This window comes from Castanea sativa, chromosome 8 (assembly GCF_040712315.1).
Source record: "Castanea sativa cultivar Marrone di Chiusa Pesio chromosome 8, ASM4071231v1".
Taxonomy (NCBI): Eukaryota; Viridiplantae; Streptophyta; class Magnoliopsida; order Fagales; family Fagaceae; genus Castanea; species Castanea sativa.
In genome coordinates this window covers 21,829,974-21,854,533 of record NC_134020.1, presented here as the reverse complement: position 1 = coordinate 21,854,533, position 24,560 = coordinate 21,829,974, and the positions used below count along the sequence as shown (strand labels likewise).

The 24,560-nt window shown below is 34.8% G+C and overlaps 1 protein-coding gene across 1 annotated transcript; it reads right to left on the bottom strand.

Moving 5' to 3' along the window:
• Positions 1-16,584: 16,584 nt before the first annotated feature.
• On the bottom strand, positions 16,585-17,889 carry LOC142605999 (cation/H(+) antiporter 14-like). The gene is made up of 2 exons (XM_075777423.1): positions 17,710-17,889; positions 16,585-17,475 (listed from the first exon to the last, which is right to left on the bottom strand). The coding sequence occupies exons 1-2, from the start codon at positions 17,887-17,889 to the stop codon at positions 16,585-16,587; spliced, it is 1,071 nt and encodes a 356-aa protein (XP_075633538.1).
• Positions 17,890-24,560: the final 6,671 nt, after the last annotated feature.

Here is a 24,560-nt window from a genome sequence, read left to right as displayed (position 1 = left end):
AGGAGAAATACCCATACCTTTTTTAGGACTCAGGTATGTCAAGTTTAGAGGACTAAACTTCTTTTAAGGGGGGGGGGGGAGAATGTAATAGCCGGAAAAAAAAAAAGGAATTAAAAGGAGGGGTATTTAAGTAAATTTGTTTATGGGGTCATTTGTTATAATTAAAATTACTAAGGGGTTTTTGGAAAATAAAGTTGAAACCCTAGTTTTATATAGTCTAATTTTAAGTCAGCGTATACTGACAGATGTTTTGAGGGACGAGACTAGCCAAAATACTCAAGTAGAGAAGGTTTTACTGCACAATTGAGGTAAGAGCCTACGAATCTCTCTCTTGTTAAATCTAAGCTTATTTGGAATTAGAGTATTTTTTTTGTGTAGATATTTTAACTGGTAGTGAAGCTATTTAATTATTTAAGAGTTTTAATGATGCAACGAAGAAAAGTTTAGATATATATATTTCGGTCAGTTGGCTACTACTACCTACAGATTTTTCAGTACTTAGTATTTCTATATATACACACATGTTCTGTTGTGATAAGCATGGCTTTGAGGTCTGACAGGTTATAAAAAATAAATAAATAAATAAATAAAAATGAAGAAGAAGAAAGCTGCACTTAGAGTACACGTCCTTGTCTAGTATGACATAATAGCCTTATCTTTAAGGCATTGATGGTGGCAACCTATACACACACACACACACACACACACACACACACACACACACACACACACACACATATATATATATATATATATATATATATATTATGATTAGGTGGAATTTCGGTGTACGAAAAGTAGACAATTATAAGATATTTTTAATAGTTTTTCTTCTGGTCAGGTAACATTATAAGTTTTTTTGTATTATATGATTATTGAGTAAATGATGTTTGTAAATTGTTAGGTGAGATCTAAGGATTTTAGAGAAGTGCTAGGGAGAAGTTCTTGTGGTGAGCTAGTTGAGGTAAGTAACCTTGTCCTAATTGGGTTTTATTTTGCTTATATTAATGTATTTTTAACTACTGAAAATTTGTTTATAATTGTTACAATTTTATTTCTATTGTATCACTAATTTCAAGTAAAGAATTATCACAAATATATCTAACTACTAAATATATGATGTGTTTTGTTTAATTGTTTTTAGCTATATTGATTTAAAGTAAGGAATATAGAAATATCACAAATGTATTGAATTATTGAATATATGATTATATGTACATGCATTGAATAAGATACATTTTTGTTAGAAATTATGATTTCATAATATATGATTATGGACAATCTAACTATGATTTGATACTGATACCCAAACCAATGAGGGTTATTCATTGGTACTCTGATACCCAGCCAATAGGGGTTATTCATTGGTTCTCTGATACGCAGCTAATGAAGGTTATTCATTGGTATTCTGATACCCAAACCAATGGAGGTTATTCATTGGTACTTTGATACCCAGCCAATGGGGATTATTCATTGGTACTTTGGTGCCTAGTCACGTGGATATAGCGTGACCATAGTCATAAGATTGTTAAGTATATGAGTTACGTTGAATATTTAACTATTTTGAGTCATTAAAACTGCTTATGTATTTTTGGAACTTTTGTAAGTTATAGATTTTGTTATATGGAAAACTAACTACCTTCTAAGCCATCTATGATATAATTGTAAGATTAAAGTATGTGATCTATTTGCAACGTATATTTTAAGATTATGAAACTTCTTAGTTATTTTTGAAAACCCATAGCATATTATAACTTTTGAAGATTCATATTACATCTTATTATTTTACAGATCTATTGTTGGATAAAACTTATTAGGATTTTGGTTACTTATTGAGTTGTCAACTCACCCCCCCCCCCCCCGGTCTTTCTTCCTTCAGATTTCGATCAGGAAGAGTAGCATATGTTTGGGCTTCCGCTGGGATGTGCGCATGAGTGAAGTTTAGGAAATCAATGGAATAAGATTTGAACTTTTATGTTTAAGATTACCTTTTGTGTGGACCTTTAGATTTAAATGGTTTATTTATTTTTTTATTTTGATGTTGGAAGATTATTATTTGGAGATCTTTTGAGAATTGCATTATTGAGGATATTTTCAAATTTATTTTTGAAATTTTCTTTAAGGATAACTCTTTAATTGTTAAGAGGGTCTTACACACTTGTATGGTGTAAACTTTATAAGTGTGTGGCTGTTGTCACGTGCCTAACTCTTACTTGGGTTTGGGGAGTGACAATATTTATGGTATCAAAGCTCTAGGTTGGATCCTTAGGCATTGATTTATGAAACTAAATGGTGAGAGGGGTAGAAATTAGGCATTTGGGGATACGTGGTATGATATATACACTAAATGAGTTTCAGATCTGTTTTCTTTTTTTTTATTATTATTAGAAATTTGATAACATGTTATTTTGTCATGTGCATAATGAACAGAAGTTAGAATGCCACCTCGTAGCAGAAACACTAGGAACATTCCCAACAACTCTGGCAATGGTAGGAATCAGCAAGATGGGGACCGAAAGTTTAGGCACAACCAAGGCCAACCACCAGAGATGATCTAGATGATGCAGACCTTGGTTGGAGTAGTCCAACAATAGCCACACACCCAAGTAAGAGTTAGGCACGTGACAACAACCACACACTTATAAAGTTTACACCCTACAAGTGTGTAAGGCCCTCTTAACAATTAAAGAGTTATCCTCAAAGAAAATTCCAACAATAAATTTGAAAATATCCTCAATAATGCAATTCTCAAAAAATCTCCAAATAATAATCTTCCAACATCAAAATAAAAAAATAACTAAACCCTTTAAATCTGAAGGTCCACACAAAAGGTAATCTTAAACATAAAAGTTCAAATCTTATTCCATTGATTTCCTAAACTTCACTCATGCGCACATCCCAGTGGAAGCCCAAACATATGCTACTCTTCCTTATCGAAATCTGAAAGGAGAAAGAGGGGGGGGGGGGTGAGTTGACAACTCAAAAAGTAACCAAAATCCTAATAAGTTTTATCTAGTAATAGATCTGTAAAATAATAAGATGTAATATGAATCTTCAAAAGTTATAATATGCAATGGGTTTTCAAAAATAACTAAGAAGTTTCATAATCTTAAAATATACGTTGCAAATAGATCACATACTTTAATCTTACAATTATATCATAGATGGCTTAGAAGGTAGTTAGTTTTCCATATAACAAAATCTATAACTTACAAAAGTTCCAAAAATACATAAGCAGTTTTAATGACTCAAAATAGTTAAATATTCAACGTAACTCATATACTTAACAATCTTATGACTATGGTCACACTATATCCCCGTGACTGGGCATCAAAGTACCAATGAATAATCCTCATTGGCTGGGTATCAGAGTACCAATGAATAACCCTCATTGGCTGGGTATCAGAGTACCAATGAATAACCCCCATTGGTTTGGATATCAGAATGCCAATGAATGACCCCCATTGGTTTGGGTACCAGAATCAAATCATAGTCAGACTGTCCATAATCATATATTATGAAATCATAATTTCTAACAAAAATGTATCTTATTCAATGCATGTACATATAATCATATATTCAATAATTCAATACATTTGTGATATTTCTATATTCCTTACTTTAAATCAATATAGCTAAAAACAATTAAACAAAACACATCATATATTCAGTAATCAGATTTATTTGTGATAATTCTTTACTTGAAATTAGTGATACAATAAAAATAAAATTGTAACAATTATAAACAAATTTTCAGTAGTTAAAAATATATTACTATAGGCAAAGTAAAACCCAATTAGGACAAGGTTACTTACCTTAACTAGCTCACCACAAGAACTTCTCCCTAAACACTTCTCTAAAATCCTTACATCTCACCTAACAATTTACAAGCACCATTTACTTAATAATCATATAATTCAAAAAAACTTGTAACAGTACCTAACCAGAAGAAAAACTATTAAAAATATCTTATAATTGTCTACATTTCCTACACCAAAATTCCACATAATCATAATATATATATATATATATATATATATATATATATATATATATATATATATGTATGTATGTATGTATGTATAGGCTGCCACCATCAATGACTTAAAGATAAGGCTATTATGTCATACTAGACAAGGACGTGTACTCTAAGTGCTGCTTTCTTCTTCTTCATTTTTTTTTTTTTAACCTGTTAGACCTCAAAGCCATGCTTATCACAACGGAACATGTGTGTATATATAAAAAAACTAAGTACTGAAAAATCTGTAGGTAGTAGCAGCCAACTGACCGAAATATATATATATCTAAACTTTTCTTCGTTGCATCATTAAAACTCTTAAATAATTAAATAGCTTCACTACCAGTTAAAATGTCAACATAAAAAAAAAATAAAAAAAAATAAAAAAAAAAACTCTAATTCCAAATAAGCTTAGATTTAACAAGAGAGAGATTCTTAGGCTCTTACCCCAATTGTGCTGTAAAACCTTCTCTACTTGAGTATTTTGGCTAGTCTCCTCCCTCAAAACATCTGTCAGTATACGCCGACTTAAAATTATACTATATAAAACTAGGGTTTCAACCTTATTTTCTAAAAACCCCTTAGTAATTTTAATTATAACAAATGACCCCATAAACAAATTTACTTAAATACCCCTCCTTGTAATTCCCTTTTTTTTTTCTTCCGGCTATTACATTCTCCCCCCCCCCCCCCCTTAAAAGAAGTTTAGTCCTCTAAACTTGACATACCTGAGTCCTCAAAATGGTATGGGTATTTCTCCTTCATTTCATATTCTAACTCCCATGTAGCCTCTCTCACAAACTGGTTCCTCCATTGAACCTTGACATAATGTATGGTACGATGCTTCAACTCTTGCTCCTTCTTGTCCACAATTTTAACTGGTTGCTCTTCATAAGTTAAATCATCTCTTAATTTTAGAGGCTCATAATCCACTACATGACTAGGGTCTAGAACATATTTCCTCAACATTGAGACATGGAAAACATTATGTACCCTTGATAAAGAAGGTGGTAAGGCGAGCCTATAAGCAACGTTACCCACCCTCTCCAAGACTTCAAAAGGTCCTACAAAATGAGGGCTCAATTTACCTCGAAAACCAAATCTCATAACTCCTTTAGTAGGTGAAATCTTCAAGAACACATGATCACCCACTTGGAACCCTAATTTCCTTCTTCTAAGGTCTGCATAACTCTTCTGCCTACTCTGAGCTGTTTTTAGTCGCCCTTTAATCACTTGAATTTTGTCTTCTGTTTGCTGTACAATCTCAAGACCCAATAATCTTCTTTCTCCAACATCATCCCAACGTATAGGAGACCTACACTTCCTACCATACAAAGCCTCATATGGTGCCGCTTTAATACTTGCTTGGTAGCTATTATTATATGCAAACTCCACCAAAGGTAAATGTTCATCCCATGAACCCTTGAAATCAATTACACAAGCTCTCAGCATATCCTCCAATGTTTGGATAGTTCTTTCTGAAATTCCATCTGTTTAAGGGTGAAAGGCTGTGCTAAACTTCAAGTTAGTACCCATTGCCTTATGCACACTCTCCCAAAATTGAGACACAAATCTTCGGTCTCTATCGGACACAATAGACACAAGTGCACCATGCAATCTCACTATTTCATTGATATACAATCTAGCTAACCTTTCGAGTGAGAAATCCACCCTAATGGCCAAGAAGTGTGCAGATCTTGTCAACCGATCCACAATCACCCAAATTGCATCTTTACCAGTAGGGGTTCTAGGCAGCCCCGTCACAAAGTCCATAGTAATGTCCTCCCACTTCCGTTCTGGAATGAGAAGAGGTTGCAAAAATCTAGCTGGTCTTTGATGCTCCATCTTGACTTGTTGACACACTAGACATTGAGCAACATATTGAGCAATCTCCCTCTTCATATCGTTCCACCAAAAAGTCTCCCTTAAATCCCGATACATCTTAGTGCCTCCTGGGTGTATCGTGTAACTCGTGTTATGAGCCTCCTTTAGAATTTCTGCCTTTAGGTCGAGATCATTTGGTACACAAAGCCGATTACCAAACCTCAAAGATCCATCTCATGAATGCAAAAACTCAGATTGAGAGCCTAGATTTATCGAATCTCTTATCTTCTACAACTGTGGATCATTACTTTGTGCAATCTTTATCCTTTCAATCAAGGTGGGCTGAACTCTAAGTTTTCCAGATGTGCCTCTGCTTCATGAAACCGTACTACTATCCTCATCTTCCTCAAATCTTCCAGGATGTGTTTTTGTGTAGTCAACAATGCTGCCAAATTTCCTACAGACTTCCTACTTAAAGCATCAGCTACCACATTGGCTTTTCCAAGATGGTAACTAATAGTCAGGTCATAGTCCTTTAACAGCTCCAACCATCTTCTTTGTCTCATATTCAACACCTTTTGAGTAAAGAGGTACTTAAGGCTCTTGTGGTCAGTGAATATCTCACACTGTTCTCCATACAAGTAATGCCTCCAAATTTTTAGAGCAAAAACCACCGCAGCTAACTCCAAGTCATGTGTGGGATAATTTTGCTCATAAGGCTTCAACTGTCTAAAGGCATAAGCCACTACCTTCCCATGTTGCATAAGAACACACCCCAAGCCTTTCCTAGAGGCATCACTATAAATGGTGAAACCTCCACTACCTGAAGGTATGGTGAGAATGGGTGTTGACACCAACCTTCTCTTCAACTCCTGGAAGCTTTCTTCACACTTCTCGGTCCACTCAAACTTAGCTCCCTTTTGGGTCAAGCGAGTCAAAGGCATAGCTAAGTGAGAAAATCCTTCAACAAACCTCCTGTAATAACCAGCCAGTCCCAAAAAGCTACGAACCTCTATCACATTGTTTTGTCTATTCCATTCTACTACTGCTTCTACTTTCTTAGGGTCAACAACAATCCCATCTTTAGACACAATGTGCCCAAGGAATGCAACACTATCTAGCCAAAATTCACATTTTTTAAGCTTTGCATACAACTTCTTCTCTTGCAATAGTTGCAGTACAAGCCTTAAATGATTCTCATGCTCCTCCACACTCTTAGAATATATCAAGATATCATCAATAAAAATCACAAAAAATTTATCTAAGAAGGGTTTAAACACCCTATTCATCAAGTCCATAAAGGCTGCTGGTGCATTGGTTAAGCCAAAAGGCATCACCAAAAATTCATAATGGCCATATCTTGTACGGAAGGCTGTCTTGGGCACATCAATAGTCTTAATCTTCAATTGATGGTAACCGGAATGAAGATCAATCTTAGAGAAAACCTGTGCTCCTTGGAGTTGATCAAACAAATCATCTATCCTTGGTAAAAGGTACTTATTTCGGACTGTCACCCTATTCAACTCCCTATAATCAATGCAAAGTCGCATGCTCCCATCCTTTTTCTTTAAAAAACAATACAGGTGCACCCCAAGGGGAAACACTAAGCTTGATGAAGCCTTTTTCAAGCAGTTCTTGCAGTTGTTCCTTTAATTCCCTTAACTCAGCAGGTGCCATTCGGTATGGGGCTTTAGAAATTGGGCTAGAACCTGGTAATAGGTCAATAGAAAACTCTATCTCCCTATCTGGTGGTAACCCTGACAAGTCTTTTGGAAACACTTCTAGAAACTCTCTCACTACTGGAATGTCCTCCAGCTTCAATTCACCTTGTTGTGTGTCTCTCACGGTGGCCAAATATCCTTTACACCCTTTCTTCATCATACCTTTAGCTTGTAAAGCTGAAATCACCCGTGGAGAAGTATATGCCCCACTTTCCACAAAACAAAACTCAATCTCACCAGGTACTTGGAAAATTACCTTCTTCCTATGACAATCAACTATGGCATAATGGGCAGCCAACCAATCCATCCCAAAGATTATGTCAAAATCCCGCATCTCCAACAATGTTAGATCTACAAGGAACTCTCAATCTGCTGTTTTGACAACACAAGACTTGCAAACACTATCAGTAACTACTACACCCCCAACTGGGGTATCCACACATAATTCAGACTCCATAGGCTCAAATTTAAAATTATGTTTCTTTGCAAAATTAGTAGATATGAAGGAGTGTGTGGTACTAGGATCAAACAATGCATAAGCATAAGTTGTGGAAACCGAAATAATACATGTTACCATAGCATTAGAAGTATTAGCATCCTGTTGAGTGAGTGCATAAACCCTTCCTTGGATCTTGGGCCTTTGACTTGCTCCCTGATTCTATCCTGTTATTGGTCTTGGAATGGTCTGACCCTCCTTCCGTTGGGGACACTCAGCAATCCTGTGACCCTTTCGTCCACATGAGAAACATGCTCCAATATTCCAGTGGCAATCCTTATCTGCATGAGGCCTACCACATCGAGAGCACTTTGGCAGTGCCTTGGTATCCGCACGTTGTGTTCCTTGTTTCTTGGCTTGCAAGCTAGAGCTTTGCTCTCCTTGCCTAAGCCTCTTCTTCTGGTTGTTATCACTTTCTATTTGAGCCTCATTAAGCCCCATCTCCACTAATAAAGCCTTACTCCCCACTGCCCTAAAGGTAGTCAACTCAAAGGGCACAACTCCTTGCTTGATTCGAAACCTTAATCCATCTTCAAACCTTCGAGCCTTAGTTTCTTCATCCACCACCATTGTTGGAGCAAATTTGGCTAACCTGGAAAATTCTACTTCATACTGAGCAACTGTCATGTTACCTTGTGTCAGCTTGATAAACTCTTTTTCCTTCTAAAAACAGATGCTCTTAGGAAAATATTTCTCATAGAATACAGACTTAAATAGCTCCCAAGTCCAAGGCTTAGTCTCTTGGCCACGTTTGTCTTCTTCCAGCCTCCACCAGTCATAAGCATCTCCACGTTACATATAGGCTGCATAAGTCACTTTCTCACCCTCAGAGCATTCAAGAACTTTGAATACTTTCTCCATCTCAATGATCCATTTTTCTGCTTCCATAAGCTCAGTAGTCCCCTCAAAAGTTGGAGGAGACAACCTCTTGAATTCAATCATCCCACCATGATGACCTCAGTGTTGCTCCATCATCCTAGCCAAGTTATCTCCAGTAGTGACTTGTTGTTGGACTACTCCAACCAAGGTCTGCATCATCTGGATCATCTCTGGTGGCTGGCCTTGGTTGTGCCTAAACTCTCGGTCCCCATCTTGCTAATTCCTACCATTGCCAGAGTTGTTGGGAATGTTCCTAGTGTTATTGCTACGAGGTGGCATCCTAACCTCTGTTCATTATGCACATGACAAAATAACATGTTATCAAATTTCTAAATAAAAAAAAATAGAAAAACAGATCTGAAACTCACTTAGTGTATATATCATACCACGTATCCCCAAATGCCTAATTTCTACCCCTCTCACCATTTAGTTTCATAAATCAATGCCTAAGGATCCAACCTAGAGCTCTGATACCATAAATATTGTCACGCCCCAAACCCAAGTAAGAGTTAGGCACGTGACAACAGTCACACACTTATAAAGTTTACACCCTACAAGTGTGTAAGGCCCTCTTAACAATTAAAGAGTTATCCTCAAAGAAAATTCCAACAATAAATTTGAAAATATCCTCAATAATGCAATTCTCAAAAGATCTCCGAATAATAATCTTCCAACATCAAAATAAAAAAATAACTAAACCATTTAAATCTAAAGGTCCACACAAAAGGTAATCTTAAACATAAAAGTTCAAATCTTATTCCATTGATTTCCTAAACTTCACTCATGCGCACATCCCAGCGGAAGCCCAAACATATGCTACTCTTCCTGATCGAAATTTGAAAGGAGAAAAAGGAGGGGGGGGTGAGTTGACAACTCAATAAGCAACCAAAATTCTAATAAGTTTTATCCAGCAATAGATCTGTAAAATAATAAGATGTAATATGAATCTTCAAAAGTTATAATATGCTATGTGTTTTCAAAAATAACTAAGAAGTTTCATAATCTTAAAATATACGTTGCAAATAGATCACATACTTTAATCTTACAATTATATCATAGATGGTTTAGAAGGTAGTTAGTTTTCCATATTACAAAATCTATAACTTACAATAAGTTCCAAAAATACATAAGCAGTTTTAATGACTCAAAATAGTTAAATATTCAACGTAACTCATATACTTAACAATCTTATGACTATGGCCACGCTATATCCCCGTGATTGGGCATCAAAGTACCAATGAATAATCCCCATTGGCTGGGTATCAGAGTACCAATGAATAACCCACATTGGTTTGGGTATTAGAATACCAATGAATAACCCCCAGCCAACCCCCATTGGCTAAGTATCAGAGTACCAATGAATAACTCTCATTGGTTTGGGTATCAGAATCAAATCATAGTCAGATTGTCCATAATCATATATTATGAAATCATAATTTCTAACAAAAATGTATCTTATTCAATGCATGTACATATAATCATATATTCATAAATTCAATACATTTGTGATATTTCTATATTCCTTACTTTAAATCAATATAGCTAAAAACAATTAAACAAAACACATCATATATTCAGTAATCAGATATATTTGTGATAATTCTTTACTTGAAATTAGTGATACAATAGAAATAAAATTATAACAATTATAAACAAATTTTCAGTAGTTAAAAATACATTAATATAAGCAAAATAAAACCCAATTAGGACAAGGTTACTTACCTCGACTAGCTCACCACAAGAACTTCTCCCTAACACTTCTCTAAAATCCTTAGATCTCACCTAACAATTTACAAGCACCATTTACTCAATAATCATATAATTCAAAAAAACTTATAACGGTACCTGACCAGAAGAATAACTATTAAAAATATCTTATAATTGTCTACTTTTCCTACACCGAAATTCCACCTAATCATAATATATAAATAGGCTGCCACCATCAACGCCTTAAAGATAAGGCTAGCACTATTATGTCATACTAGACAAGGACGTGTACTCTAACTGCAACTTTCTTCTTCTTCATATATATATATATATATATATATATATATATATATATATATATATATATTTAATAACCTGTCAGACCTCAAAGCCATGCTTATTAGACTTTTTGTTTTCCAATTCCATCAATTCGGCACAGTCTCTTAACAACCCAACTGCGCAGCATGTTAACCCCATCACGCCTAAACTCTACCACTTCCAGCCCTGCTTATCACAACAGAACATGTGTGTATATATAAAAATACCAAGTACTGAAAAATCTGTAGGTAGTAGCAGCCAACTGACCGAAATATATATATATATATATATATATATATATATATATCTAAACTTTTCTTCATTGCATCATTAAAACTCTTAAATAATTAAATAGCTTCACTACCAGTTAAAATATCCACACAAAAAAAAAAAACTCTAATTCCAAATAAGCTTAGATTTAACAAGAGAGAGATTCTTAGGCTCTTACCTCAATTGTGTAGCAAAACCTTCTCTACTTGAGTATTTTGGCTAGTCTCCTCCCTCAAAACATCTGTCAGTATACGCTGACTTAAAATTAAACTATATAAAACTAGGGTTTCAACCTATATTTTCTAAAAACCCCTTAGTAATTTTAATTATAACAAATGACCCCATAAACAAATTTACTTAAATACCCCTCCTTTTAATTCCTTTTTTTTTTTTTGTGGCTATTACACATTGTGTTGCTACAGAAAATTAGAGAGAGAGAGATAGTTGTGTGAGAAAAAGAGGCACTATCATGGTTTGGTTATTTGATATTTGTAGGTTGCAATTTGGAATAGTGAGAGAGGTTTGTTGCCACTTGGTTTTGGTTCTACGGTTTGGTGATTTGCTCTCTCTTGGTGTGCTTCAACTTTTGGATTTTATTTGTGGCTTTCTCTTTGGTTTGTGTGCAATTCACATTTGGTATTTGGCATTTGTATTTGGTATTTATGAACCTTTGGTTTTTTGGTTTATATTTGTAAGAGAGAGCTATTTGGGTGTATTTGAGATTTTGGTTTGTGAAAGTGCCTCTACACCAATTTGTATTATCTCAAATTTGATATAGTGAAATTTGTTCGTCGTCGCCTGTGAATGTAGGCTATTGCCGAATAACGTAAATCTCGGTGTATAGTGTCTATTTTCTTTTGTATTAATTTTCTTCGTTCCTATTGTTAGTTTGGAGATCTTTCTCAAGACTAAAATCTCTTCACAATCAATCTTGATAATTTGAGCTTTCGCTATTTTACAACATAAGATCCATGGGATGTTCTTAATAATTTCACCAATATTAAGTACATAACACTTACGCTGTGTTTTTTTTTTTTTTTTTTTTTTTTGGAAGACTTATGATATGTTTAGTTCAACGGAAATTGATTCCAAAAAATATTTTCCACATCTACTGGTGTTTGGGGTTACAGAATATGTTAGTTAACTAGATTTTTTTTTTCACAGTAAAATAAAGGCATTTATGGTGAAAATTGATTTACACTTTCATTTCCATGAACCATCTTTCACATCACCCAAACTTTTCAACTAAACCTCCACCCTCCACTATCTACCAACCCCCACTAACGTCTCCGATCTCTGGTGGCCAGCTACCCCACCACTATTGGTCCCCCAATTACAATTTTTTTAATCTAAAATTTTTCACTTTTTTATTATGATTGTGCTTGGGAGATAGGAAAATGTGAGAAAATAGTAAAAAATATGTTTTCTATAGCATTTTCAAGAACGCAATTAAACACTTAAAAATAATTTATTTTCCAAAAAATATTTCACTTGAAAAATTTATAATTGGAAAATAATTTCCATCGAACCAAACACAACCTTAATTAGAATTAACTGGAAAACAACTGAACTAACTTCTCCTCTTTGGTCTGTCCACTTCAAAAACCATTTGCTTTTGCCTCTTCTAATTCTCACTTCTATCAGAGGCATTTTATCATTCAAATGGTATGGAACATTTACATGCTACACTAAACTTGGCTCATATTAAGAGTTATCTACATAGGTAATTTCCATTTTCTCCAACTTTCTAGTTCAAATTTCACTCCGACTCGTCAACCATACATCTTTCTTTCTCTCACACACAAACAAAAAAAATCTCTCTCTCTCTCTCTCTCTCTCTCTCTCTCTCTCAAACTTTTCCATTCTCTCCAATCAAATCCTCTAAAGAATGCCCATCTAGCTAAAATTAGTTTAGCAAATTCTTTTCAAATCTTTGTAATTTTGTTTTTAGTTGCTTATTAAGTTTTTATTGTTCGATCTGGTTGCAATATATATATATATATATATATATATATATATATATATATATATATATATATTTAGGGTTTAGATTAACTTCTTATTGATGATTTTTTTTTTCTCAAGGATTTGTCTCTCATTTATAGATTTTAATATGATTTTTTTTTTTTTTGATTCAAGGAGATTTATACGTTGGCATTTGTGGTCATGGCATGAATGAAATGGTGTTAAGCTTGGACTACTGATCCAGGTGAAACTCATCCATGTTCTTCATTTTCTGTCTTTTGGTCCCCATGAGAGCCTTGGGTTATGTAAAATGAGTAATGATCTTTCTTATGATTTTCTGTTTATTGGTTATGAAATATATGACTTGATCCTTCTTGACCCAATAAAGTTTGGAATTGTCATGATATAAACCAGGCAAAAATGCAAAACTGACCCTCTAACTTTCAACATTTTTTATTTCAGTCCTCTAACTTTAAGTTTTGTTATTTCAGTCCTTTAACTTTCAATTTTTATCAATCTAGGCTTCTGTTAAAACTCAATTAAGATTACAGTTAAACTCACTGAGAAATGACCGTTTTACCCTTCTTTTTTTATATAAATTTCGGAATTAAAAGAAAAAAAAAATCTGTAAAAAAAAAAAAAAAAAAACAGCTTACAAAGGGATTGACGACTGGCAGTGGCGAAGGCCATGGAGGACAAGCTAGACAACTGGATCGCCTTGACCTTGACGATCTAGAGGCACTCAGAGAAAGGAGGCTTCAGCAGATGAAGAAGATGGCCCAGAAGCGAAGCCGTTGGATCTCTCTCGGCCACGGCGACTACACCGACATCTTCTCCAAGAAGGACTTCTTCTCCACCGTCAAAGCCAGTGATTGCGTCGTCTGTGGGTTCATGTATTTTCATTCTTTTGTTAGTTGGTTCGTGGTGAGGAGGTGGTGGAGGTGTCGAAGGCGCAAGAGGCATTGGTGAAGGTGTTCGAGAGGATTCTGGAGGTTGCGGCGGAGAGTGACGGCGTCGGGGCCGGGGTTAAGGTTGTGTCGTGTCGGCTTTTGGCGGAGGCGGCTCAGGTTGGGTCTGTGATTGGGAAGGGAGGGAAGGTTGTTGGCTTGCGCTACCCCTTCCAATGAGATGATTGAGGTATAGCTTTTCGTGTTTTCCGGTTTTTATTACACTGTGTTAATTTTTTAGTTGATTGTAGAGTTAGTGATGAATGGCATTTTAAAGCATAGAGTATATTGGCAAATTTTTGTTCACTTTGATAGTGGGATTCCTTCAGATTTTTATTTTTTTTTACAAATTTTCCTTTTTTTCTTTTAATTTCGAAATTTATAAAAAAAAATAAAAAAGGGTAAAACGGTCATTTCTCAGTGAGTTTAATAGTAATCTTAACTGAGTTTTAACAAAAGCTTAGATTGACAAAAATTGAAAGTTAGAGGACTGAAATGACAAAACTTAAAATTAGAAAACTGAAATAAAAAACGTTGAAAGTTATAAGGTCAGTTTTGCATTTTTGCCTGTAAACTATGAAGAAGACATCTCCATGTAGGCTCATTTATTTGTGTTCACACTTGTATTTTGTACAATACTCTATAGGTTGTTTAGTGAATGATTATTCATTTTCATTGTTTTTATTTAATTTATTTTTAAAAATGCCACATTTTCCTCACACTGCTTACATGATTTATAAATTTATATTGTACAAGTGTACGACCAAATACCGCCATGTGAGTTACCTCTTAAAGAATAAAGAAATATAATCCACTTTTAGCTAAAGAATAACAAACACAATATAGTTCAATTAATAATTGATATGAAAAAATTAAAGCCCACATGAAATTTCATGAATAATATTAAAGTAATTTACTATATATATATATATATATTAATATAATGTATAACGAAACAAATAACAATGAAGCAACACTTCTATATCAAGTGGTAATATTTCAAGGATTATGTGGCTAATGAGAGAGAGAAGAAAAAAAGTTTGCTCATATATTTCAAGCCATGATATGAGATCTAATAAAAACTAAGGAATATATTATCTTCAAGCTAGTTACAAGAATTATATCTTTATGTATATCTCATATGTCCAATGAGTTTTATTTCATCTTTAATTCATAAATTTGACAAAATATATTACATACCTTGCATGACTATCCATTAAAAATAATACAACTTAAGTTTCATTTGATTAATATATTTTCCAAGTACTTTTTAAATCACAACATGTCATGAAAAATATTTTTCATCTAAAAAGCATGATTTCATTCATATATTTAAAAATGAATTAACAAATAAACCCGTGCCTTGCAGAGGGCCAGAGGCCCATCACTAGTTTTTAATATTTCTCTTTCTAAACTTATCATACAGCCATTGAGTGAGCCACATGATGTATAAGAAAAATATTCTATTTTTTCCTCTTTTACTCACATTAGTTTGGTGAATGCCGCTACAATTTTAGGGTGATGTGAACAATAAAGATTAGAGAGAGCTAATTTTTTTTTCTTTTCATTTTTATCATTGAATGGTGATTTTGAATGTAAATTTGTGTTAAATGCTTATTTTTTTAGTCATTGACATTGGTTAAAATACAGTCATATATATATATATATATATATATATAAATGTTAGGTATTACAAAATTTTACGTAAACAACTAAATTAAAAGACAGAGCCTTTGTCACACATATGGACATTTTTTGCTAAAAATATTATATAAAAAATACACATGATATTAATGGTATAATGGTTTAGGTTTATTGATAAAAACAAGTTTTTTTTTTTAGTTACAATAGATGAAAATTACTCCAATTGACTTACTAATTATATAAAAAAATGCCCCATTAAACACTATCATCACTGGAGGCCACAAAATGTATCGAGCTAGCTTTTGCAAGTAACCAAATTGACTTTGAAAACATAAGAATTTTTTCTTTTCTTTCCTAAAACCAACTTTTGAGAAACAAAAACAGTTATCAAACATAACCATAGCGTCTAAAAGAGGAAGACCATTGGTCCGTTCTTTGCATTTAAGTTTGCCTCTTCTATGGAAACTATTACAAATGAAATATTCTATAGCCTAGCACTATTTCTCAAAATGATAATCATATACCTCAATCACGTCTTGGCTGAGATTCAAAGTTTACCTTCTGTAGTCTACCCACCCTCTTACTCTGGGTTGTTATGTTGCACCACCAAAACTGAAAACCGAAAACTTGAACTGGCTAGCATGTCCCCAAGTACTCCAAGCTCAGGGCATTTGCTCCATTCTCTAAGGCCTAATGTAACTGGAAAGTGTGGTTCATGGTATCTACCCACTATAACTAGATCAAAATTGTTCGCCATCTTCTGTATAACATGAGTTGTATCTACCCCATGATGTCTCACAGTCTCCTTTGCATGTTTAGTTTCTGGTTGCCATTCATACTAGCCCATAATTCATCCATCGCCTCCTTGTCTAGATTATTCTGATAACTGCTTGTGTTGTAACCCGACGCTATAAGCTGAACCACTGTTAGGCTGACGTTAGGATGCCCAGCCATGCGAATGCTATACGCAAGTGCCTCTCGATCATCAGCACCACCTATGAAAAGCATGGCAATCAAATATGATGAATTACTTGTCAAAATGCTCAAGTTGCCACCAATTTTGCCTCGGTCAACAAGAACTCCAATGGAGCAATGGGCCTTCTTAAGCACATTTTTGTTTATGGTCCTAAGGAAAGGAATGTTTGCTTCGGCTGTTCCATCAATTGCCCATGTTTTGTGAAAGGGAACAACTATAATGCTTGCTTTCTTATCCACTGCGAGAGTACATATATCATCATGCATGCTTGCACATGGTGCAATTGCTTTGAAGTTTTGTATTTTAGCGCTCCCTTCGCTGTAATTCTCATAATGATCAAAGGCATTGCTAATTTGTCGAGAATAATCTAGATTAGAAGCTAATAAGTCGTTTTGCTTACCAAGTTTTACAAGGATAGACGTTGCCCGTCCTGTGATCTCCACGAGCTGAAGGACACAGACAAAAATAGGGTTTTCTTTTGTGGGGCTGGACACTTCAATGAGGTTAGTAAATGAAGATACATTCTCTTCTGAATGGATGCAGACCAGCATTCGGAGACCAGAGTTTTGTGCTGAGTTTGTGACTGTCCTCCTTGTGTCAGCCATGTATCTTGTGGAAGGGTCATAAAGGTGACGGATAAAAATTGTGGCCAATCCTGTTATGATTATTGTGCTGAAAAGTAAAAGCATATATGTTTGGGTTGTTATCATCTGTCAATGAACAAACAAAACAGGAGGTTAATGCACCATTAACATTATCTTACAAAGTAAGCAAAACTTCAATCGTTACTCTCTTTTTTTGTCCTAAGATAATTATCGTTAGGATTTGTAACTAAGTAAACAGAGCTTTAAGAAAAGTATTGAATGTGAAGACTGAAGCGAGCATTTAAGTTAAATTGATATTGATCCTACAGATTCTTCACACTAAGTTGTTTCTTATGTTACCTGAGCGTCGAGCCACGCACCATATATAGTAAGTTCTATAACGCCTTTGCAACACATGATGAGAGTCAGTGTCAAAGACTCCTCAAAGGGGATTTTAAAGTAGATTGATGGCAAAATGGTGCCAATGAACTTGCCAAAGTAACCAGCAAAAATGATGAGCTCTGTTTTTACTGCAGACATGGTTGCTATGGAAGAGAGCTCCGCCCTGAACCCACTGGTAGCGTAGTAGATTGGAAGTAGCAACCCAGTACAAAGAACCTCAAGCTTTTGTACTATGATTGCGCCTAATGTTGGTCCATTTGGCAAAGGCAAACCAAGCACAAAAGCACCAAAGCGAGCATATTCGCCAATATACTCTGCTAAAAATCCATTCACCAAAACTATACAGAGGATGGCTACAAAATGATTTTCCTCAATTGGTCTATTTTTGTTGGGTGCACTGTACCATGAGTCCAGCCCACGTAATAGACATGCTCATTTAATGATCAAGTCTTTCATGTTTCTTAACTTTTTTTCATTATGTACAAAAGTCAGCATGAGTTATTGGGGTTGGTTGGCTTAGGTGTGTTGGACGCGCTGAAAGAAGAAAGAAAAGAAAGAAGCATCAGGCAATGGTCATTCGGCCAAGGGAGAGTTGAAGAAAAGAAATTGGTTGAAGCAAAGTCAAAATAAGTGGCTTGCATTTACTGTGAGTTGATGTGAAGAGTGTGAAAGGGAGAAAAGAAGAAAAAAGTGAAGAAATAAATGGAGAGGCTATTCGGCCATTTGGGCAGAAGAAAAAGAGGAGAAGTCCCAGCAAGTGAGACTGAGGACTGCAGTCTTGAAGAACTGCGTGAGTGAGAGCAAGCAAAAGAGAAGAGAGAACTAGAGAGTAAGAGAAAATTGTGAGAGATATACAGTGAGAAAGAGAGCAGTGAGTGAAAAGAAAAGGAGAGTTTTTTTTTTCATTGCTCAAGTTGTATCTCTAAGTGTTGTAATCTCTATTTAATATAATAAAATTATTCGGAGTTTGTCCCGTGGTTTTTCCCTTCAAAGAGAAAGGGTTTCCACGTAAATCTTTGTATTATTGTGTAGTTGTGCTTTCGCTGTACTTGCTGAAATTTATTTACAGTCATATAGAATTTTTCCCAACAAGTGGTATCAGAGCGTTGGTTCGATTGGGAGCAATGGCCGGAGAAAAAGGAAAGTCGTCAGGAATCGAGAAGTTTGACGGCACAGACTTTGGTTATTGGAAGATGCAAATCGAAGATTATCTGTATGGGAAGAAATTACATCTTCCTCTTTTGGGAAGGAAACCAGATAGTATGGAAGAAGAAGAATGGAATCTTCTTGATAGACAAGTGCTAGGAGTTATACGATTAACTCTGACAAGATCAGTTGCACACAACGTTATGAAGGAAAAGACCACAGTAGATCTGATGAAGGCTTTGTCTAGTATATTTGAAAAGACTTCGGCTAACGATAAGGTGCATTTGATGAAGAAGTTGTTTAATCTGAAAATGGTGGAACGTACTCTTGTGGCTCAGCATCTGAATGAGTTTAATACCATCACAAATCAATTGTCCTCTGTAGAAATTGATTTTGATGATGAGATCATTCCATTAATTGTTTTGGCTTCTTTGCCAAACAGTTGGGAGGCCATGAGAATGGCAGTGAGCAATTCTGCAGGAAAAAGCAAACTCAAGTATGATGATATTCGAGATTTAATTCTAAGTAAGGAGGTTCGCAGAAGAGATGCTGGTACAAACAATGCACAAGATCAAGCTCTTGTTATGGAGAATAGGGGTAGAAATAAAAGCAAAGGGCTTGATGATCGGGCCAAATCCAATGACAGGTCACAGTCAAAAGGTAGACCTCAGTTTAAAGAGATGAGAGAATGTTTCCATTGTGGGAAAAAGGGTCACATAAAAAGAAACTATTAGCATTGGAATAAAAAACAAATTGAAGAGAAAGATGAAAAGAATGATGATGAGAAGAATACTGCAGCACTTGTGTTTCATGAGGATGTTCTGATGCTCTCTCTTGAAGAGCAAAAATGTGAGCATGTTGCTAAAAATGATGTTGAGTGGGTTGTTGATTCAACAACTTCCCACCATGTTATTCCCACAAAAAGGTTGTTCACCACATACAAAGCGGGTGACTTTGGTGTTGTGAAGATGGGTAACTCCAGTTACTCAAAAATTGTGGGAATTGGTGATGTGTGCATCAAGACCAATGTTGGTTGCACGTTGATATTGAAGAATGTGCGGCATGTTCCAGATTTAAGGATGAATGTGTTGTCTACATTGGCTATGGATCAAGCGGGTTATAGTAACCATCTTGAAAATGGAAGATGAAAACTTTGTAAAGGATTATTAGTTAATGCTAGAGGGCATGCTTGTTGTGGCATGTACAGAACTCATGTGAGGGCTTGTAAGAAAAAGTCCAAGTAGTCAAAGTTTTTGAGAAAACTCCACAGTTGAGAGTTGATATTAATGGTGTTGCAGCCAAGAGAGTAAAATTCTTTTTACCTAAAATTAATTTATATGAGAAAGTGATATTTGATGAAAAATATCATGATGTTAGGATGAATGATGAAGTGAAAGATCATGAAGGTCATGAGCAGGGGGAGCAATATTCTCCACTAGAGATTGTTGAACCTCTTGAAAGGAGGTGTACTGAAGAACATCAAGCAGTTAGCTTTGAGAATATTTGTGCTTCTAATGAGGAGGGGCCAAGAAATTGGATTAAGGATATCCACGGTGAAATAAATTATTTGAAAATGAAAGGTATTAATTTTGATGAAATTTTCTCAATGTTAGTGAAGATAATGAAGAAGGTTGAGTCTGGTATTGACTTGGCCGATATGGATTTTAACTGAAGAGTTGAGTTGAAGATCTCCTCCATAAGTGGGCTAGAGGGGGAGATTGTTGGGTGCACTGCACCATGAGTCTAGCCCACGTAATAGACATGCTCATTTGATGATCAAGCCTTTCATGTTTCTTAACTTTTCTTCATTATGTACAAAAGTTAGCGTGAGATATTGGGGTTGGTTGGCTTAGGTGTGTTGGACACGCTGAAGGAAGAAAGAAAAGAAAGAAGCAACAAGCAATGGTCATTCGGCCAAGAAGAGTTAAAGAAAAGAAATTGGTTGAAGCGAAGTCAAAGATAAGTGGCTTGCATTTCTTGTGAGTTGATGTGAAGAGTGTGAAAGGGAGAAAAGAAGGAAAAGATGAAGAAATAAATGGAGAGGCTATTCTGCCATTTGGGCAGAAGAAAAAGAGGAAAAGTCCCAACAAGTGAGACTGAGGACTGCAGTCTTGAAGAACTGCGTGAGTGAGAGCAAGCAAAAGAGAAGAGAGTAAGAGAAAATTGTAAAAGATACACTGTGAGAAAGAGAGCAGTGAGTGAAAAGAAAATGAGAGTTTTTTTTTTTCATTGCTCAAGTTGTATCTCTAAGTGTTGTAATCTCTATTTAATATAGTAAAATTATTTGGAGTCTGTCCCGTGGTTTTTTCCTTCAAGGAGAAAGGGTTTCCACGTAAATCTTTGTGTTATTGTGTGGTTGTGCTTCCGCTGTGCTTACTGAAATTTATTTACAGTTATATAGAATTCTTCCCAACAATTTTTTGGCGTGAAACTATCAATCCATATCACTAGTGGTCTCATTAGGAAAAGTAATAAACAGTAATAACCGACCACCATTGATATTATTGATAAAGGTTCGGTTGGGGAGTATTTCAGGGCTGCACCAATATTTCTCACAATAAATGCGAGAAACCAAACACATGCATCACTTACCAAAGAAATGGAAGAAGCAAATCGGCCAATTTCTGAATTAAGAATGTTGATTTCATAAAAGAGGCCGGTGATGTCAATGAAAGGAGTCAAAGCATTTGTAGTAACTAAGACTAAAAGTACAATTGCATGCTCTGAAAGGTTAGCACGTTCTATGATCTTGTATGCTGCCACTCCAAATAGTCCCCGTTAGAGCGACTGCCACGGCTTTTCTTCCAATGCTCTTTACTAAACTTGTATCAATCTGTGATCCTAATAGAAAGAGGTGAAACATGAAGCCAAACTCTGCAAATGTTACAATCACCACTCTGGCTCCTGGAGGTAATAATTTTGCCGCATACACCTTGCTTTGACCTAGTAATGTTGGACCCATTATTATGCCAGCTTGGGAAAGTAGATTTTTTTTTATGTATTAGCATGTATACTGTAAGAAACTTGATTTTTGATCTAGCTATATGCATTTTGAATGTGGACAATAAGTTGGAAGGACCAAATGCTACAAAATCAATGTTATAAAATTCCTATGATAAATGTTTAATTATTTAACAATAATTATAATACTCCCGTCATGCGTGAATCTAAATTCCATCTTAATAAGTGGGGGCCCAACATATAGGATTTTTAATATTTTAAATAAAAGGTAAAATTGATACATGAATCGAATTTAGAATCTTCTACTCTTATACCATGATAAACTACCAACTGTTCCAAAACTTAAATTATGGACAAAGTTTTGGTTCAAACAAATTTGAATCTATCTTTTCTAACTCATTGTTTGACAAATTATAGACTAACTTTGTGTATTATTTAAACAAATCACATGACTTATTGAAAATTTCATGCGATTAAAATTACACATGAATGGTTTTTTTCAATTATTACGTAGATTTGAGTAAGATAACTCCAAACATGGCTAAGCCAAAAATTTTCTATTAGAAAATGGTGAATTTTTTTTTTTTTTCGGAAAAGAAAGTTAGGGGTTAGCTACAGGGGCTGCCAAATTAAAACATGGGAAAGGACTTGATATGGACATGAGTTATGTAAATCAACAGACTTACAACAATTTGTATGATGATCTTGGGTTGACTAAGAGGTCTCAACAAAATGAAAGTGAAACCAGAGACGATAAAAATCATAGTGATCTCGGCTAGTAGAATCGTAGTGTTGTTGTCAGAAGGATGATCCCCGTGCCAAAAACCCTTGGAGTTACTTATGTGGGTGTATTGACACACCATTAATTCACCTAGGGAAGTCCCTCTAGCCCTTGTCACACCTTTTGAATTATTCATGGCAAGCTGAAAGAGTCTTAATTTGTTAATTGTAAAAATTCAAGAAGGATAATGATTAGCTTACACAACAAGACAACAAGAAGATCGAAAACTTATTGAATGATGGAAAAAGAATAGAATGTAAGCCTTTAAAAAGAGTAGAAATCGGGGAAGAGATAAAGGGACTAGTGTTGATAGGGTATATAGATGTGAAATTTGGAAGTGTGAAAGGACATTTGCAAGTTTCAATGTTTTTCTAGTTGACCAAGTTCCAGAAGGGTTTCAAAGGACCAACTAGTCAAAACTTAAATGTTGTCCATTGAAGTTGGCCTTTGAAAAGGACAGAGTTGTTGGGGTTGTTTATTTATAAGATTACTATAAGGAAAGGGATGTTAAGGTTGTTTATTTTTTAAGAACACTGTTTGTTACCGTATACACGCAGGCATCTCCACTTTGAAGGCAAGGGGGTCAAACTAACCTGACCTAGAAAAGAAGAAGTATATATATATATATATATATATATATATATATATATATATATCTAAAAGTTGAAGTCTATCATTTTTTTAAGCCACATTATCAACCACATCACTATTTTTTTCCCATTTTTTAAAACAATATTAATGTCTAAATAGTGCAACTTTACACATTTTCTAACTCATTATATTCAATTTACCATTAATTCAGCCATCTTCCAATTCTAACTCTTTCTTTTCCCTTAAACCCTTCATGTGCCACCATTGCAGCTAGCTACATTATTTTTAACGGTATAAATTTCCAATTGCTCTTTGTCCACCTCCGCAAAAGTTGCCAAAGTAGTATTAGATTTAGAAAGTCTCTTTGAGGTGTATTTTCCCCAACTTTGGGTTTTTTATTGGAATTTTGATAGTTTGTGGCTAATATGGTTTTTTGTGGATTGTTCATAAGGTGATCATTTTGGGCTATGGGTGGCTAGGATTCGGTTTGCCGGTTATGAGAAGGGTTTTTGGGGATTAGAAATCTCTACAATAACTTCATATTCATGTTGTACAATTTTTATTTTATATTGGTGTTTTACCCAATCAATTTGTTCACTTCATATTCATGTTGGATGTGGGACATTTCTCAATTTCTATTTGGTTTTGAAAGTCATAAATACTATATTTAGCACATTGTTTCTTATTATATGCAAAACATAACAATTCGATCTTGATGCCCAATGGAAAATAGTAAATATGCCACAAAAGGTTGATGAGTTTGTGTGTCACAAGGAAATAGAGAATCTCAACCTAATTGGGGGTTTGATTTTTATTTGATTCTTGCAGGGTTTAGGAACATTAATCCAGATACATGGAAGTTTGACAATGGAGATTTCTTAAATGACCAGAGACATTTCTAACTCTAAGAGAAAGATAGTTTTTTCTTCCTTTTTCTTCACAACAAGCTCTTGGTCCATGTGTTGAGCTAGGCTAGTTTGGACTAAATGGAAAAAATTGATCATTTGAGATGTGACATGTTGATTCTAATGATGGCATTAGGAAAGTTTAAAGAGCAATAATTTCCAACACAAATGCTTTATTTCTTACATTCAACAAGTTCATAATTAAGTTGTCCTCTCATTTAGTAGCTCCAATTGAAGTCGAGCATTGTAGCTCAATCGACTCCTGTTGTTTTTAATAGAAACATTCATGATTTAAACTTCAAATCCCCATTTCCCCATTATAACAGTAGAATCATCAACCAAAAAAAAAAAAAAACAAAGTAGAATCATAGAATGTCCTCTTTCTCACTTATCACTTAATTCTTAAGGCTGATTTTCAATCATGA